This window comes from Lissotriton vulgaris, chromosome 3_1 (genome assembly GCF_964263255.1).
Source record: "Lissotriton vulgaris chromosome 3_1, aLisVul1.2, whole genome shotgun sequence".
Lineage (NCBI taxonomy): Eukaryota > Metazoa > Chordata > Amphibia > Caudata > Salamandridae > Lissotriton > Lissotriton vulgaris.
The window spans coordinates 131,364,068-131,381,057 of NC_141689.1; the positions used below are offsets into that span (position 1 = coordinate 131,364,068).

A 16,990-nucleotide genomic window follows, 5' to 3' on the forward strand; every position below is an offset into this window, starting at 1 on the left:
TCCCATGAGGCTCAGGGTCAAGACTGATTTGCATATGGCCATGTCTTAACTGAGGTGGCTTGAGAGTAAAATAACGATGGATGAAACCCAGATCTGTGACTGGGGGTGAATGTTTTGCCATTGTGCAACATTCCGTCCATCATCTTGTGTGTTTTGTATGTAAGAGTTGGCAAGGATTTCCGGTTATATATCTGGGCAATCCATTTTTTTGCCAATGATCATGGCAAGTGAAAAACAGTGCCTACTGCATGGGTATAAGAAGATATCCTATTATTAATGTAAGATGATCAAATGCACCGGTCATCGATCTCCAGGCCCAGCTATGAAAATCAGCTGGCCCTGTCCAGTTTTTTTCCACCTATATTTAAAGTGTGGGATTTTGTATTTATAGGGCCACATACCATGGTGTATGTTTTTATGAAATTAGTCTCGAAGTCCAGATCTATCATAAATGATACATAATTAGTGATTAAAGTCTAAAGGCAATTGGCAGTTCTGGCAAGGAGCATTCATCCCCAGCATATAGTAGTGCAGGCACGGCCTTCCACTCTACATAAGGAACATCCTCCCCAGTAGAGACTAAAATCTGTCCAGATCATTAGTATAAAGTTATAAAAAACCAGGTCACCTAATGTCACAAATGTTGCAATCATAGAAAACAGATCACCAATTACATACTAATAAAATCTTCTCGGTAAACGTAATGTTATTGTTGATGGTTTTTTTCAGTGAATTTCTAAGGTTTTTAAATGCTAATTTCTAACTATAACGTGCCTGAAACCTCTGTTTTTTGAGTGAATTTCAGTGGTTTTTTAAATGCTGAATTCTAACTTTGCCAACAAAGGTAGGGCATGTGAAGAAAGGTAGAAAAGTACAGTAAGAAGAAAGAAAAATGCTGAAAGAGGCAACAGAAGTCCAGAAAGACAAAGAAAAGTGCAGGAAGAAGCAAGAGATGTGCAGAAAGAACCAACAGAGGAGGGGGCGGGCCTGATGTGACAAGGGTGCAAATGCGCCCTGTGGCGCATTATAAGTTAGGGGATTACGTGCCCTTGAATCCTGAGGGTCCCTGGGCGCCAACTAGCCCACCAGTTACCTCCAGTATGCACCAGAGAGCTGCGTTGCAGAGAGGAGTTCAGAGGCCACGCCCCTTTTAACACTTCTCTCCAACGCAGCTCTTTGGCTCTTACTGGAGGTACCTGGTGGGCTAGTTGGCCCCCAGGGACCCTAAGGATTGAATGGGACTTAATCCCGCAATTTACAATGTGCCAGGGGGTGCATTTGCACACTTGGTATGTCAGGCCTTCCCCCTCCCTGCACCACTTTGCAAATGCGTCCCCTGACACGTTGTAAATTGGAGGATTCATTTCCCTTGAGTCCTGAGTTCTGGCTGGTTGTTAAGAATGTTGCGGAGTGGTGTTGTCACGTCTTTTTGCAAGGGAGCGCCTACTCTGCATCTCATTAGCAATAGTTGCGGGGGTCATCTGTGGCGATGTTTTTTGCAGCTGCTATCGCAAGTAAAGTGGTGATATGGGCTGATAGCACCAGCTTGTGAATGGGGCGATACATAAATGTCCACTTTGGCTGCAATAAACTCTGGCATTACTCCTTGAAAATATGCCCCTTTGAATGAGCATGGCTAGTATATTTCCAACTAGAATGCAATCAAAAATAAAAGTTGCCAATTTTGTCAGTTCTCAATTTCAGATATATGTCTTCAGACAATCTTTGCTGGCAGCTTTTTATATGTTTGCCTAAAGAATCTCTGTGCAATTCTCAATAATGACTTTGAGGATAAATAAATGCAACACATCTTAGAACCTATTGTATTAACCTTAGCAGAATGAAAGGTTAAGTTGGAAACATACCTCTGACCTTGAGTTACCTTTGGGCAGGTGTGCAGGTGAATGAGGTCCCAAAAAATCTACTGTCTCACACAGTGGTCTAGGGTACCCTGACCACTTCCTCTTTCCATACCATTATTTCATCATATTCATCTCATCCAGGAGTTTACCTCTACATCATTTCTGTGTCAATATCATTACCTGGACTAAACTAAATGAAGATAATTGTAAATAGGTTTAGGGTTCAAAGAAGGGTTTGTTAGCGGACAATGAATATGTTTAGAGTTTACAGTTTGGGAAGGGTTTAGGAGAGGGTATGGGTAAGGTATATGTTTAGGATTAGGGTCAGTCTAATGATAAGATAATCGTGGGGGATAATTTAAGTGTTTGGATAGGGGTTTGGGTAAGAGCAAATATGTAGAGTTTATTGTTAGAGTAGGGTAAAGCATAGGTTTAAGAATAAGACAGGATTTAGGGAAAAACTATCTGTTGTGAAGAATTCACATGCTTGCATGCTCAAATATCACACGTTTACATGTCTGTATAGGTCAATCAATTGCATCAGTTCATTTACAAGAAGTAGATTTTCTTTGCATATTTATTTCAAGGAGTACAAACCCTACTCCTATCAGCCACACCAATCTAGAGTTTGTTCTCTCTCATTTCCCAACCTAAAAAAGAATGTAAACAGCATTAAACCTGTAATCGTTTAAAAGGTTGAAAGCCTTAGAGCTTTGGGGTGATTACCGCCTTTTACTGCTTCCTCAAGCTTTGAATGGCCAAACCTGTGGAGTGACAATGTATGCATTCACTCTTTAAATTACACCATGCTGTTGTATGATTTTTCTTGCAGTTTTATAAACCACTCAACTCAAAGGTATTGGCAAGCTTTACTTTACAGTTGTATGCTTGAACTTTAGACACCTTGCACTCAAAACACAACCGCATCATGATACGGCCCAGAACTCAGAAACCCAAAGAATCAGGTATTGACCTGTGTGTCTGAGATCTGCTGGCAGCAAAACATGCACTACCTCTGAGATAATATGGGTTAATATTAGGGGCGAGTAACGAATTCTGCTTTGCCATTGGAGTTCATGGATGTTTGCCCACTCACTGCGGACTGCGGAGTTTCGTAAACTCCATGAAGCAGAGCAGAGTTTTCCATCTCACACGGCTTGCCAATGTTAAGCTGGACCCCCTCCCGGTAATATTTTTTTAGCGCCGCTGGTCACGGCAGGTTGCTACCAATCACGTTGAAAAATCTGCCGCTTGCGTGGATGAAGCTGCTGCTCCAGTAGAACATTTACTCGAGTGGCTGTGCGTGGTGCAGTTCGCACTGATTTTACAGTGTGGGACAAACTCCTGTTGCTAAAATTCAGCCCAGGCAGCATGACTTTTGGCACTCTACCGCTTGCAGAACTCCACGGAGCTCAGCAGACTATTTCTGGTGCTTTGCTCCAAGTAGCAGAACTTCACAAACTCCACCTAGGTCTAGCTACCATAGTGCTGGCACAGAAAAGTCATCATGATATTGCCCCAGAATTAAACTCCCTTTGTTACTGGCCCACAATTAGGATTTCAACTTTGCAGAGGCCGTGCATGATGGGAGCTACTGACTCAGAGCAAATCGCTTGTTTTATGCCTGCAGTGTGTAAAGTGATGTCTTTCTTCAGGTTAGTGCTTTATTTTCAGGCAGTACAACCTAGAACCAATGACTCTTTCTGTTTCTGAGCCGTGCTCTCTAAAATAATGCACTAACTCGGAGAAGCATTGGGTTAAATATGTTTACTTTTGACACATAAAAACAGGCGCTGAGCCAATCATCCTACAGTCTCAACTCTTAGGGTCTTATTTACAAGACCAAGTACCATGCAAAGTTGGAGTTGTGTGACACAAACCTCTACGTCAGATTCTTTAAGGATTACAAAGCCACTCTGCATGTCTCTGAGTGGCTTCAAATAGCTGGAGTAACGAAGTGCAGAGCTAAGCTCTGCATTGCGGTACTTTGCCCTGGGAAGGTGGTTATTGGATGTTCCATGCTTGTGCCAGTGCTACTCCAATGGATTTTGACGCATCCCCAGATTTTAGAAGAACTTGTAAACTTGGGGATGTGCCAAAATCTTACACTTTCCCAGGGGAGGCGTACCTAGGATTAATAACTCGATTCTTCTTCCTTTCGTCCTCTTACTATGTGTGTTGCATTCTGCCGCACACATAGAAAGAGGAATATACCTCCCAGGATTGTATTTGTGCAAGAAGGTGTGCTTTCCAGCACAAAAACAATCCTGCATGCTTTGCAAGCACCCCTGCACCATTGTGCAAGGGTGACTGCATTGGCGCTAGGCAGCGCATTGTGCTCCGGTGCATTGTAAAGGACAGGAATGCGCCATATCCAACCAAATATGGTGCATTCCTGCCCTTTCCCTGTCAACCAGTGCAGCGCAGCACGGTAACGAAGGTAAGTTATGAGTAGTATCTTTACATCTGCACTCAGGTGGAGTCTCTGCCCTGAGTGCAGAGGTTCCGGCTGAGAGCAAAAACTCCACCCGAGTGCGGAAACTCCACCTCAAGTGCGGAAACTCCACCTCAAGTGCAGAAACTTCACCCCGAGTGCGGAAACTCCACCTAAAGTGCAAAAACTCAACCTCAAGTGCAGAAACTCCACCTGAATGCGGAAACTCCACCCAAAGTGTGGAAACTCCACCCAGAGTGCAGAAACTTCACCTCAAGTGCAGAAACTCCACCCCGAGTGCAGAAACTCCACCCAGAGTGCAGAAACTCCACCCAGAGTGCAGAAACTCCACCACGAGTGTGTACGTAAAGATACTCCTTGCAACTTATCTTTGTGAATACCAAAAGTTGTGAACTTAGACTTCTTTGGTCTAAGTTTACCTTTGTGAATCGGGCCCAAAATAATTAGAATTTCTTCCTAAGGAAGTTAATACCCAAAAATATGTAACAAATATTATGAATTGAATCGTATTTTCATTTTCTGTTGCAATATATAATGAAATTAACTTCATACCTGTGTTGTTAAGAGATTATAAATACAGAATTTTTTCTGTAAGGCTAAAAAGCAAGATATTTACCAAAGGTGTCCATTGTAGCGAGTCACTCTTTGTCTGATCCCTTCTGGGTAGGAATCCTGCAGAGCAGGCACTGTGAGAGCGTGGATAGCTGGTATGAGGTGCTGCACTGCATTTATAGATGAACATTTTAATTAATGCAGCTGGCTGAGTTTCATTGAGTAAATACACGCCATTTCTCATGACTCGCATTTCAGGTGACACAGAGAACGAAAAGGAATCCAAGCTTCTCACGCAAATTCAGCAATTTCAAATGTCACCTGTTAAAAAAAATCACACTTTTTAGCTGATTAGATGAAAAATTTACCTAAATTGAACAACATTCGACCAGAACATTCGAGGCCACCACCCCTTTCCTAAATTCCCTGCAATGGATTGCAACTGAAGGAATATCTTGCAACTGGAAGGCTCCCAACATAAGGCAGGCTAGAGGGGCACCCCAAAATTCCTCGCTCGGCCACTGCATGTCTTAGGACGTCAGCACCAACTGAGCAGCTCTGCAAACCTTCCCTTCTAATTTAGCAGCCATGCAGAAAACCACAACACTGAACAGAACACTAAAGAGACCTGCAAAAGTATGTTGTAGAGTCTTGACTGGACATGGCATTTCACCAGGATAATCAACGCTATCCTTACAATCCTTTTACCCGACAAGGGCACTCCTTCCCTTTCGGATGTGTATGGCTAAGGTATCTTAGCAGTGAGGTCCTACAACATTGATCTACAAATATTGTCATTGTAGGACACTTGATTGGCCTCATTTACAAGGTTTTGGCCAGGGCAGCGCCGCAAGGACATTTGCTGCCCTGCCGTGCTTCAAACGAAAAGGACAGGAATGTGCCTTATCTATGAGATATTGCGCTTTCCTCTCCGTATCCCCAACAATGGCACACCGTGGGCTGCCATGAGCCAATGCAGGCAGCATTGTGCCATCATACAAGGGTATCTGCATTGTAGGGGTTATTGTTTTTGTGCAGGAATGCATACCTTCCAGGGCAAAAACAATCATTAGAGACATTTTCCTCTTTCTATGTGTGCAAGGAAAAACACGAGGAAATAAAGGTATTTTTAATTGATGCCCCTTCCTTAGGAAAATAACGCATTCTCAAGTTTACAAAACCTTCTAAATCCAGAAATGTGTCAGATTTCATGGTTGTTGCGTGGGAATACCCACAGCAACATCCGTGGAATGTTCCTTTCATGCAGAGTAATGTGTTAAAGGGGTCATATTTACAAGGCCATGAAAAGCCATGCAGGGTGACTTTACGTGGCCTTGTAAATTTGGGAGGCACACTGCGACGCCAATGTCACAAAAAGTAAATGAGGCCCTATATGTGAATGTATTTCTTGTTATTCTCTGAATCTCATATATGTGAAACCACAACCGCGTAAAACACTCTGTCACCATTGGATGTGGCCTGCTCAATGCAATACTCCTAAATAAACAATGAAATATATAGACTTGCATTGTATTAAAAACTGTTAAAATGTGTACACAAAAGTGTGCACAGTTCACAAAGAAGTTTCCAGATCTATCGCATACCTTTGCTTGGATAAAGGTGAAACTTATACCATATAAAGAAAGGGGCTCCGCTATTGAAATCCAGCAGACAAGAAAAGACACAGAAATTATAATTTCATATCAAAATCCCTACTTATCCAGGTCAATGAGAGGAGTTCTTGGGAGAACATATTCTTGAGAAGCCACAGTGTACCTCCAGCATTCTCTGCCAGGCTTGCCTGAGGCCAGCTAAGAGATATTACAGACCCTTCCTCCAGAGAGGCCTTTGGTGACAGGAGCCCTCATCTGATGTAAATATTGGCAATTCTTGTGTGCATCTCCTTTGGTCCTGTAAACATCCTTGGTCAACTTTATCCTTATAATACCACTCCAGTTTGAGTAACAAACCTGTGCGGAATAGTTGACTGTACTGGTCTTTCTGGCTGGTGAATCACAATGGCTAATTATCTTTGAGTTGCTGAGCCCGGGAAAATCACAGGAGTTTTGAAACTACATATGCAACATGGGACGAGGCCCAAATCACAGAGAAAATGCCCTTGAAGCCTCCTTTTGGGTCAGCCATGTCAAGTCATTATATACCAATGATGGTCCAGCATACATGCAAAATGTAACACCCATTCCTGGAGACTACCTTGATCCTACCATCGAGATGACAGCCCCACCGGAAAAATCGTTGGTTTCCAAAATCTTAAAAAATATGAGACAAAATGCTGCACCGGGCCCCAATGGGCTTCCTGGGCATTTATTCAAGGCAAATATTGATTTTTGGATCAAAAACCTGACCCATCTGTACTCCGAATGCTGGCGCCGGGGGGAAGTTCCATATTCGTGGAGAGGCTCGCTTTTACAGCCTATTCACAAAAAAGGCCCAAAATCGGAACCCCCCAATTACCGCATGATTGCCTTGTTGGATATTGAGGGTAAAGCTTATGCCAGCGCCATCTTGAGGGACCTCGCAGACTGGACAAGTGCAGCTGGCATTCTTCCATTCTGCCAAACCGGATTCAGACCTGGGTCAGCCACAGTTGATAACATCATCGCTCTCTCTTTCCTGGCGCATCGTGCACGGACAGGCAAAAGTCTGCCCCTCTTCGCCTGCTTTATTGACTACTCAGCAGCGTTTGATGGGGTCGACCGCGCAATTCTGTGGCACAAGCTGGTCCAATGGAACATCAATCCGGGGCTGTTAAGAGCAATACAGTCCCTGTATCAAACTCTCAAGGGGCCATGCTTCTGCTAAGTTCTACACAGATAGAGGCCTAAAGCAAGGGTGTGTGCTAGCCCCATTACTATTCAACTTATACACAGCGGACATGGAGAGGGCCTTGACTGGCGCCGCCCTGGCCACTCCAAAGATCGGCGGGCACAAAATGCACTTCATGCAATATGCGGATGACCTGGTCCTTTTGGACCACACAAGAATGGGGCTGCAAAAGGCGCTGATGGCACTGGCCGTATACAACGACAAAAATAAGCTTGTAGCTAATCGATCTAAATCAAAGGTAATTATATTCGGGCATTACCCAAGGAAAAAATCTTTGAAATGGAGGCTAGGTAATATTTTGCTGGAAAGTACACAGCGCTACATTTACTTGGGAATTTGCTTTCAGGAGTCGGGGCTCCCAAGTGCCCATCTAAAGTCAATCAAGGCCAAAGGTAAATCCATCACCTACGCCATCTGTAACCTGCAAGCCTCCCTATACAGTCCGTCTACCACGGCCATTAACAGAGTGCTTAAAGCCAAGCTCATGCCGATACTCAACTACGCCCTCCAGGCATTCCCGGGTAAATTGAGCCAGGAACTAGAAAGAATTCATTGCAGGGCATACAAGAAAGTTTTCCACCTCCCAAGCTGCACCAGAAACACCCTTGTTCGCTTGGAGTTCTCACTCAACCAGCAAAACCTGGAAGAGCTGGCCGCCTTAAGCAAATATTATTTTCTAACTACGGTGGCACAAGAGAACACACTAAAGGCAGCCCTGAAATGCATTTTCAAAGAGCCCGGAAACCTTGGTCGGCTTCCCTTGAAGTGGCTAAGGCCCATCTCAACCTCGCCATGGACTCCTGGAATTCTGAATATGTCACATACCCCACAATCAAAACTGCGATTAAAAAACAAGTGCGTGCACGGTCATGGGAACTGGATCTGGAGTCCCTGAGGAGAAGAAAAGACCTGCATGGGACCCTGTGTTTCCCTCACATCCTGCACACCCCTAAACAGCATCTCACATAGGCAGTGGGAAGTGCAGCCCTTCATAAGATCTTGGCTTATAGATTACACCCATTGACCCTTAAAGAACTTTACCCGCGTGGCAAGGCCAGCCCAGGAGCACAGGAATGCAGGCTCTGCAGCTATAAACGGGAGTCATTGGCACATCTTTTCTTCTGTTGCCCTGCCCTGCGGTTGCCCCGCAGTCTTTATCTTAGGCCATTACTTAGACATTCTGGGTTACGCTCTGTAAAAGATGGGATTTTTTACCTTTAGACCCTGTCCAGAGTTATGCACATGGCTGCCTTTGGGAAGTTTATCTTCCAAGCCCGGGCAATGCTGATGACTCACTGGCCGGACAACGGAGCCTTCAGCCGGCCCATGCACCTTTTTCCTGGCCTCTTTGCATTCTTGGAGTAACTATATCACTTGATTTTTGAAATTCCCTTGATTTTAACTTTTGTAATGTGATGACTTTTGTATTTCTGGTTTTATGTAATGGTTTTCAGTTACCAACAATAAAATATCATTCATTCATTCATTCATTCATTCATTCATTCATTCATTCATTCATTCATAAAAAAGAGCTCCGCAACACCAAAGCAAGCTTCTATGAAAACAGAATTAAAAACGCTGCCTGCTCGGCCCATGAAACCTACTCAGTTCTCAAAGAACTCCTCCACGCCCCGGTTCCCCCACTCAAACCCCTCGACCCCATAGAAGCTGAAATCAAATGCAATAAATTAGCAACCTTCTTCGACGAAAAAATTCAAAAAATTCTTCTCACTCTACCACCCCCCGTACACGACAACATAGAGGATCTCACTACCTCTACCACCAATCCTCCTCTGCTGTCAGATCACCCCCTTCCCTCCATGGACACCTTCGGCCCCGTCACAACGGAAGAAGTAGGATCAACGCTGGCCTCAATTAAAAGCGGCTCCCCACTCGACCCGGCCCCCCTCCGCTTCCTAAAAACAGTGTCGAGTACCATCATCCCACCCCTCACGGCCCTGATCAACTCCTCTTTTGAGGAGGGCACAGTCCCCCCCAGCTGGAAAGCGGCAGTAGTCAAAGGCCTACTGAAAAAACCCTCCGCGGATCCGCAGGACCTCTCCAACTACAGGCCTATATCCCTTCTCCCTGGAAGCAGCAAGGTTGCAGAGAAGCTGGTAAACAAACAACTATCGTCATACCTAGAAAATAACAACCTCTTGGCAACCTCCCAAACAGGGTTCCGCCCAGGCCAGGGCACGGACATCGCCCTCCTGGCAGCGGTGGAGAATGCCAGAAGCATCCTGGACACAGGGGGATCAGTGGCAGTGATCCTCCTGGATCTCAGTGCGGCCTTCGACACTGTAGACCATCCTACCCTAATCCATCGGCTAAGGAAAATCGGACTATGTGGCACGGCCTTGAAATGGCTTGAATCATTCTTAACCGAACGCTCCTTCCAGGTGCAAGAAAACGGCAGCTGCTCGTCCACCATCCCCCTCTGGTGTGGAGTGCCGCAGGGCTCATCCTTGAGCCCTACGTTGTTCAACGTATACATGGCCCCACTGGAGAAGAGAGTCAGCTCGTTCGGCGTGTCCATTATCAACTACGCCGACGACACCCAGCTGGTCGTAACCCTCTCTCACCCCCATAACACCCCCTCCGACCTTCACAGCTGCCTCTCAGAAGTTCATCGATGGATGAATCTTTCCTCACTGAAACTGAATGGGTCTAAGACCGAGATCCTCCTGATGGGCCATAAGGGGCCCTCCTTGCCATCCCACCTTTGGCCCAACTGCCTAGGTGACCCCCCCCGCACCCAAGGAAGAGGTCAAGAGCCTTGGTGTGTGGATAGAGAAGGACATGAGTTTCAGAACCCAGGCAAAGAAAACGGCTGGGACATGTTTTGGACTACTCAGAGCCTGCAGGAAGATCTTCCCCCTGCTCCCTGATACCGCAAGGAGGCTCCTTATTCAGGGTCTAATCCTGGCAAGATTAGACTACTGTAACGCCATCTATCTGGGAGCCCCTGAAGCCACCATGAACTCCCTGCAAAAAGTGCAAAACGCCGCAGCTCGCCTACTCACTGGCACACCAGGCCGATCCTCCGCCAGACCGGCCCTAAGATCTCTACACTGGCTCCCAGTCAGAGAAAGGGTCGTCTTCAAGGCCCTCTGTCTGGCCCATAAAACCCTCAACAACATCGGACCCCCCCTTCTCAAAGAAGTACTAATCCCTTACAAAGCGGAGAGAAATCTCCGGTCCAGTACAGAAAACCTCCTCGCTGTCCCGAGAGCCAGAAAAGCCAAGACCGGCGGCCGTCGTTTCTCGGTTCACACGGCCAAACAGTGGAACAACCTTCCACGCAGACTCAGGACAGAACCGAACTATCTCCACTTCAGAAAAGTTCTGAAAACCCTCCTTTTTCCGCAGACATAACTTCATTGACTGGCAGTAACCTATGGAGAATCAGGCCAGCGCTGGGATGCTCACCGAGTTACTACGCGCTTTATAAAATCATTAAATAAATAAATAAATAAATTAATTCATTCATTCATTCATTCATTCATTCATTCCTGGTCTTTCTGGCTTGGTGTGGGAGCATTGTCCATAGAAGAAGGTGAATCATTGCTACACAGAAAACAAGGTTATGATGTTATGATGAATTTGTAGAGCGCACGTTCACCCTGGGGTTTCTTGGCACTGTGTACCGCTGGGGAACCCGTCCTGGCTTTCCCTGTGAGATGGTCCCTATTGGGCATCCCCAAGGTGAAGCCAGGCATCCCCGGCAGCGAGGGGGCCGTTGTGGAGATTAAGCAAGCTATTGCCCAGAGTTGCAGCGTGGGACCCATGGTTAGAGAGGCACCGAGGCGAGATTTATCGAGCCCGCTGACATTGGTTCCGTACCCTGCCGCGTCGCTAACCGGTGAGCCACACTTCTCCAAGGTGATATTGCCCTCTACCTGCCCTATGAAAGAAGGGGTTTCAAAATGTGGCCCTACTCCCATAGGCAAGGTGGGAAGGCATACAATACCACCATGGCCTTCAGGAATTTATGGGAGACCACAACATATGCACTCTGCCTTTGAACAAGTCAAAGGAACAGGACATTACCAGTTTTCCCTTCTGACCCTAAATACACACCGACCTTTGCAATGTAGAGGGCAAAAGAAATACTGCCTATCCTTGGGAAGGGAGCTATAGCGCAGCACTTACATGATGGAGCAGAAACAAATTCTGCCTATGCCCTTTGCACAATGTACATGCCTCACCCTTAAGCAAGGTGAGGATTACTCCATTACTTTAGGGAGCAGAAGAGGCAGGTTACCAAAATGATCCCATGTTTGGGAAAGGTATGCGACCTGACAACCCCTTTGCCCCTATTCAAGGTACAGTCTAGAAAATGCAAACCATGCCCTTGGACAAGGTCAGGGTGCCGGATACTAAATCACCCCATTATTGAAAGGTTGATGAGGATATAAAAACAGCCACTACTCCTCAGCTGGACTGGGTGGTGGGGTACCAAACCCAGCCTTCCCTTAAGTAACGTTGCCCCCTAGCCTTGCGCAAGGCAAGGTTGTGATCTTCGGAATTAGAAAGTACAAACAACTCTAGTTACTACACCTGATTTAGACTAGTTGAGAATGATTACAACATAAACCTCCACACTTGTTTAGGGTGGATACCCCATAATATCATCACCACTGAGCACAACATTAACAATCCTCCTTTTGAGTGATGTTGAATGGCTGCAAAGGACACCCCGGCCAAAGAGGGGGGGGGGTACAAAACTCCTCACAGTTCCAGATAAGATGAGGTTGGTGATTACTTTGTTCCCCCCCTTTAGGGTAAAATGAGAATATGGCATTTGCCAAAAGGAAACACTTGCCCTTGGGTATTTTCAAATGCAGTCACACTTATGACTAATGTCTTGCAAAAAGAAACTGATTTGATTAACTAATGGTTTCACATTTGGCTACTCCTGAGGTATTAAGTAAAAAGCAGGTGTCTACTTTGCAACACAACTGTTGTGTGTCCTGACCAGGGAGAGTTACAAATACACACCATCCTTGCCACACATTTACGATATTACAAGTAAGTAATCATTCTCATCCTGGCACAGAGGCTGTGAAGAATGGTGTTGTCCCCCACCGAAGAAATGTACATCACTTGCCTTGCTCAAGGACGAAGACTTATTTTTGGGCCTGTCAGGACACTAGCATTTAAGTTGGAGTAAATCTCTATGAGTTACAATTATTTCTGATGAAATTGTATCACTTTTGCAAATGGCACAATGATTTTATCTGCTGGAAAAATATTATACACAAGATCATAACTCCTTTCCCTACGACCCTGTATTTTGAATGCATTCTCTTCCCATCCCCATTATGGAAAGGAATTTTTCCTCCCATTGATAGGAGTAACTTACAAACAATTCCATGATAGTGAAGTGGCTTGGAAGGTAGTTTGAAAATGCCATCTGTGACACAACACATTGTGAAACCCACTTTTAATTTCCTAATGTATTTCTTTTGCGTATCTGACCAGTATGAGCCAAAAGGTAAACAAACGCTGCTAGACCTGTTAACCTTATTGTGGTATTGCCACGAAATGTTTGCTTACTCGTCCCTGGTTTGCTGAAATCATTTTTGTTGGCCTTAGGGATGGTAAGTTAATCTGCAGCACTTATCATGCCACCCAAATAAGTAGCCCCCTAAAACGTGTCTCAGTCCTGCCATGTCATCTCGTGTGTAGTTTTAAACTGCTGATTGGGCCTTGCAAAATGTACTTCTTGCTAGGCCTAAAGCTCCCTTTTTTATACTTTTAAGTCCCTAAACAGCTCATAGGGCTATGTGCATTGGATTAAAAAAGTTGGACATGCACTTTTAGGTTGTAAATGTTCTGGTAGTGAAAAACTCCCAAATTAGTTTTATCACTAAGGTGAGGCCTAGCTTGCCCATAGGATAACATTGGATTACCTTAATACATTTAATACACAATAAAATGTATTTAGGAGCAGGTGGAAATGCCATGATTGGTGTCTAAAGATTTGTAATTTGCTTCCTCTTTAGTAGTAAAGTTGGATTTTAAGTCACAACTGCCATCCTAGAGAGTTAAATCCACATACTGGAGTGATCCAGTTCAGGAATAAGGGGGAGGGATCTGTACAAAATACACAACAAATAAATAACCCCCTAAACCATAAATCATACGTTCATTTTTGAAAAACAATATATTAATAACAATTATTAATGGACAAAACTATTTAGCAAGGTGTAAACAGATAACATCACAAGAAATTGTAAGTAGAAAACATCACAATACATGAATTGAAGATATACAGCACTTGCATCGACAGACATGGCAAAACATTATAAAAAATACTTTTTGACATCAAAAAATGATAACAATACAATCACATAAATATTTAACTCCAGTCTAGTTGTGACTTCATGTCTGCGATTGGCACTTTGATGTTTTGGGTGTTTTATACACTTCAAACTATAAAAATTAATATCTCCGGTTTTATTGATTGGACATTTGTTGTTTGGGTGTCAAATAGTTTCTTAAAATTTACTCTATTTCTTTAAATTGGTGTGGGAGTTTTCTTGTGTTGTGTTTCATCTTTATTTCTGTTTAGGTGCTACATAAATACTTCACAAAGTGCCTCAAAGTTAAGCCTGACTGTATTCATGCCAACCTACCAGAGGGTTAGGTAGAGATTAACTTAGTGACTTTCTGTGGTTCACCCTGACAGCGAATTGTTGATACAGATTGCACAAAAGTATAGAAAGTTACAAGCAGAGATCTCAAACCAAGGGGCATATTTATGGGGATTTATTTCAGAGCAGCACAGCAAGTCACCTTGCTGTGCTGCCCTGCATCCAAGGGAAAGGGCAGGAATGCACTGTATCTAGGGCATACACCACATTTCTGTCCTTTCCCTCTGCCCTGGTGCCTTTTCAGCAGCCTAGAGCCAATGCAGGCACCCTTGGAGGCTTTTTTATCTTTCTATGTGTGCCACATAAAGAGGTAAGACCGAAGAGAATTAATGATATTTCTCCTCGTTGCGCCTCCCCATAAGGTTTTGGTGTAACCTCAAGTTTACATGGTCTTGTAAATCAGGGTAAGCATCAAAATTCATGGGTGTTGTGTGGGAACAACCACCACAATGTCAATGGAATGCCTCCCGAGTTGGATATAGCACAGAAACCGCACTGTTGGAAATTTTCCGAATCAGTGTGAGAGTCGGTTGATAGCGTGGCTGCACATTGGATCGTGCTGGTGAGCTTTTATCATATGGGTGTGAGGGAACAAGCACTCTCTTAGCTTCTCCCCTATCTGAAGGGCCGCTTTCAACAAGTTTTATTACAACCTTTCACATCCCCACCCAAAAACTTTGGTGTGTGGTGTGCCTCAGGGCTTGTCTTTAAGCCTGCTGCTTTGTTAATCTTTACCTGGCTTCTGTATCCACTAATATTTCATCCTGGGGTGTAAAAATAGTGGCCTACGCAGATGACACATAGCTGTTTTTTTCCTTCAAAGAGCACTCACTGCTAGCATTAAATAAATTGAAAAAATGTATGTAGCAGATTTCTTTGCGGTTATATGGTAATTGTGTAAAATTGAATGCAGATAAGATGGAGGTCTTATTCTTCCATCAGATCTCTCCACCACCATTGAATCTCTGATGGCCAGAGGAATTGAATCCCCCTCCAATGCCCGCTGAGTCCATGAGAAATTTTGGTTTCAGGTTTATGACACACATCCAACAGGCTTTAGCAACATGCTTCTGGAAGGTATGGTCATTGAGAAAAAATCATATGTTATCTGCCCAAGGAGAACCGTAAGATCATCATACATGCTCTGGGTATCTCCCAGATGGACTATGCAAACAATCTGTATATTGGGCTCCCGGCTGATCTGCAGGATGCCAATTCGACATCATATCACCCCTCACCTGATACAGTTATATTGACTCCCGATGACCAAGAGCATTGAGTTCAATGCCTTGACGCTGATTTTCAGAACCATAAAAGGCTAGGGCTATCTTAAGCAGAGGCTTAGTCAGTATCATCAGTATCGCATATTGAGATCTAGGGACTCAAGTCTGCTCCGTGTGCCATGATATGCCAAAGAGCGTCAAGGGGATAGGTCAATCTCGGTCAGGACAGCCAAACTTTGGAACACCTTGCCCCCCTATATGTGCCTGAGCAAGTCAGAGCTAAATTTCAGGAAGGCCTTAAAGACTCTGATTTTCTCACAGATGTAGTATTGCTATTCTGATTATTCGGCAAGTTGGCACTAGCGCCGGGACACCACCAACAAGGTAGCTGTTGGGCTTTATAAATGCATATTGATTGATTGAGAGTACAGCAACAGAGTGCTTTGCGCTGCCTTACTTCATATCTCTGAGGCCAGTTAAAGTGGCTTTGCATGGCCTCATAAATATGATTACGTCGTTTGCCTTGCTGGGACATAAAAAAAAGTATGTTTCTATCCATTTACCATGAATATCACCATAAGCCCATGAACGTAATTTGGAGGTAGTCAAGGGTCGCAGCTGTGATCTCTAGTTTGCAAAAAGACAAAATTAAAAAAAAAAAATTGTCGAACAGCAAAAAAAACAATTGGCACACATACAATAAGGAAGCTGGGGCTCTGCCAACAGCAATACCTGCAGCATATGACCCACACAACTAGAACACTAAAACATGATGTAATATAACCATAATGATAATAGGTGAAATGCTTGCAAATTTCTCAGCCAATGGCAATAAATTATGGGCAAATTACACTTTTTGCTCACTATGCCCCTCCAGATGGCAACCAGTTGTATACAAATCAGGCTTTATACTGCCCCATTCATAGCAGTCAGAATTGCCAGGCCCGATTTCATCTTAGTATGTTTGTGAAAAAAAAAAGTAAACACGCTTTTCAGCATTAGTTGAAGTCCACATCTATCAACTCAAATCCAAGACATAATTCCTATGTGGACCACGTAGGGAAAACTTTTTATGAAAAAACAATAAAGCTGGCAATCCTCATGAATATTAACAAAGTATCTTCTAATGATGCATGGACAAATCACATGCCATACTGAGATCAAATATAACACCGACTGCATATGCAGTTGTTAGACCTGTCAGCTTCAGGATGGTCTTCCCCCAAACATTTTGCCTTTACCCCCCCCTTGTTGCTGAAATTTGTTTTGTTGGTTTCAGAACTCTGCCCACTAACCAGTGCTCAAGTGTATGTGCTCTCTGTTTTAAAAATTGTAAAACTTGCATAAACCTGAATATTTAATTTACTTAAAATTCCCTAGTAGAGTGGT

The 16,990-nt window shown here is 44.2% G+C and overlaps 1 protein-coding gene across 4 annotated transcripts in view; it reads right to left on the minus strand.

Annotated features, from left to right (window-relative positions):
- Window positions 1-16,990, minus strand: part of LOC147726079 (uncharacterized) — a 602,042-nt gene that overhangs the window by 47,204 nt on the left and 537,848 nt on the right. For all 4 annotated transcript variants that reach the window (XM_086960193.1, XM_086960195.1, XM_086960192.1 and 1 more), the window contains one exon: window positions 4,934-5,190. In XM_086960193.1, the coding sequence (XP_086816319.1) occupies window positions 4,934-4,946 (13 nt within the window). In that variant the 5' untranslated portion in view covers window positions 4,947-5,190. The remainder of the gene's footprint in view (window positions 1-4,933; window positions 5,191-16,990) is intronic.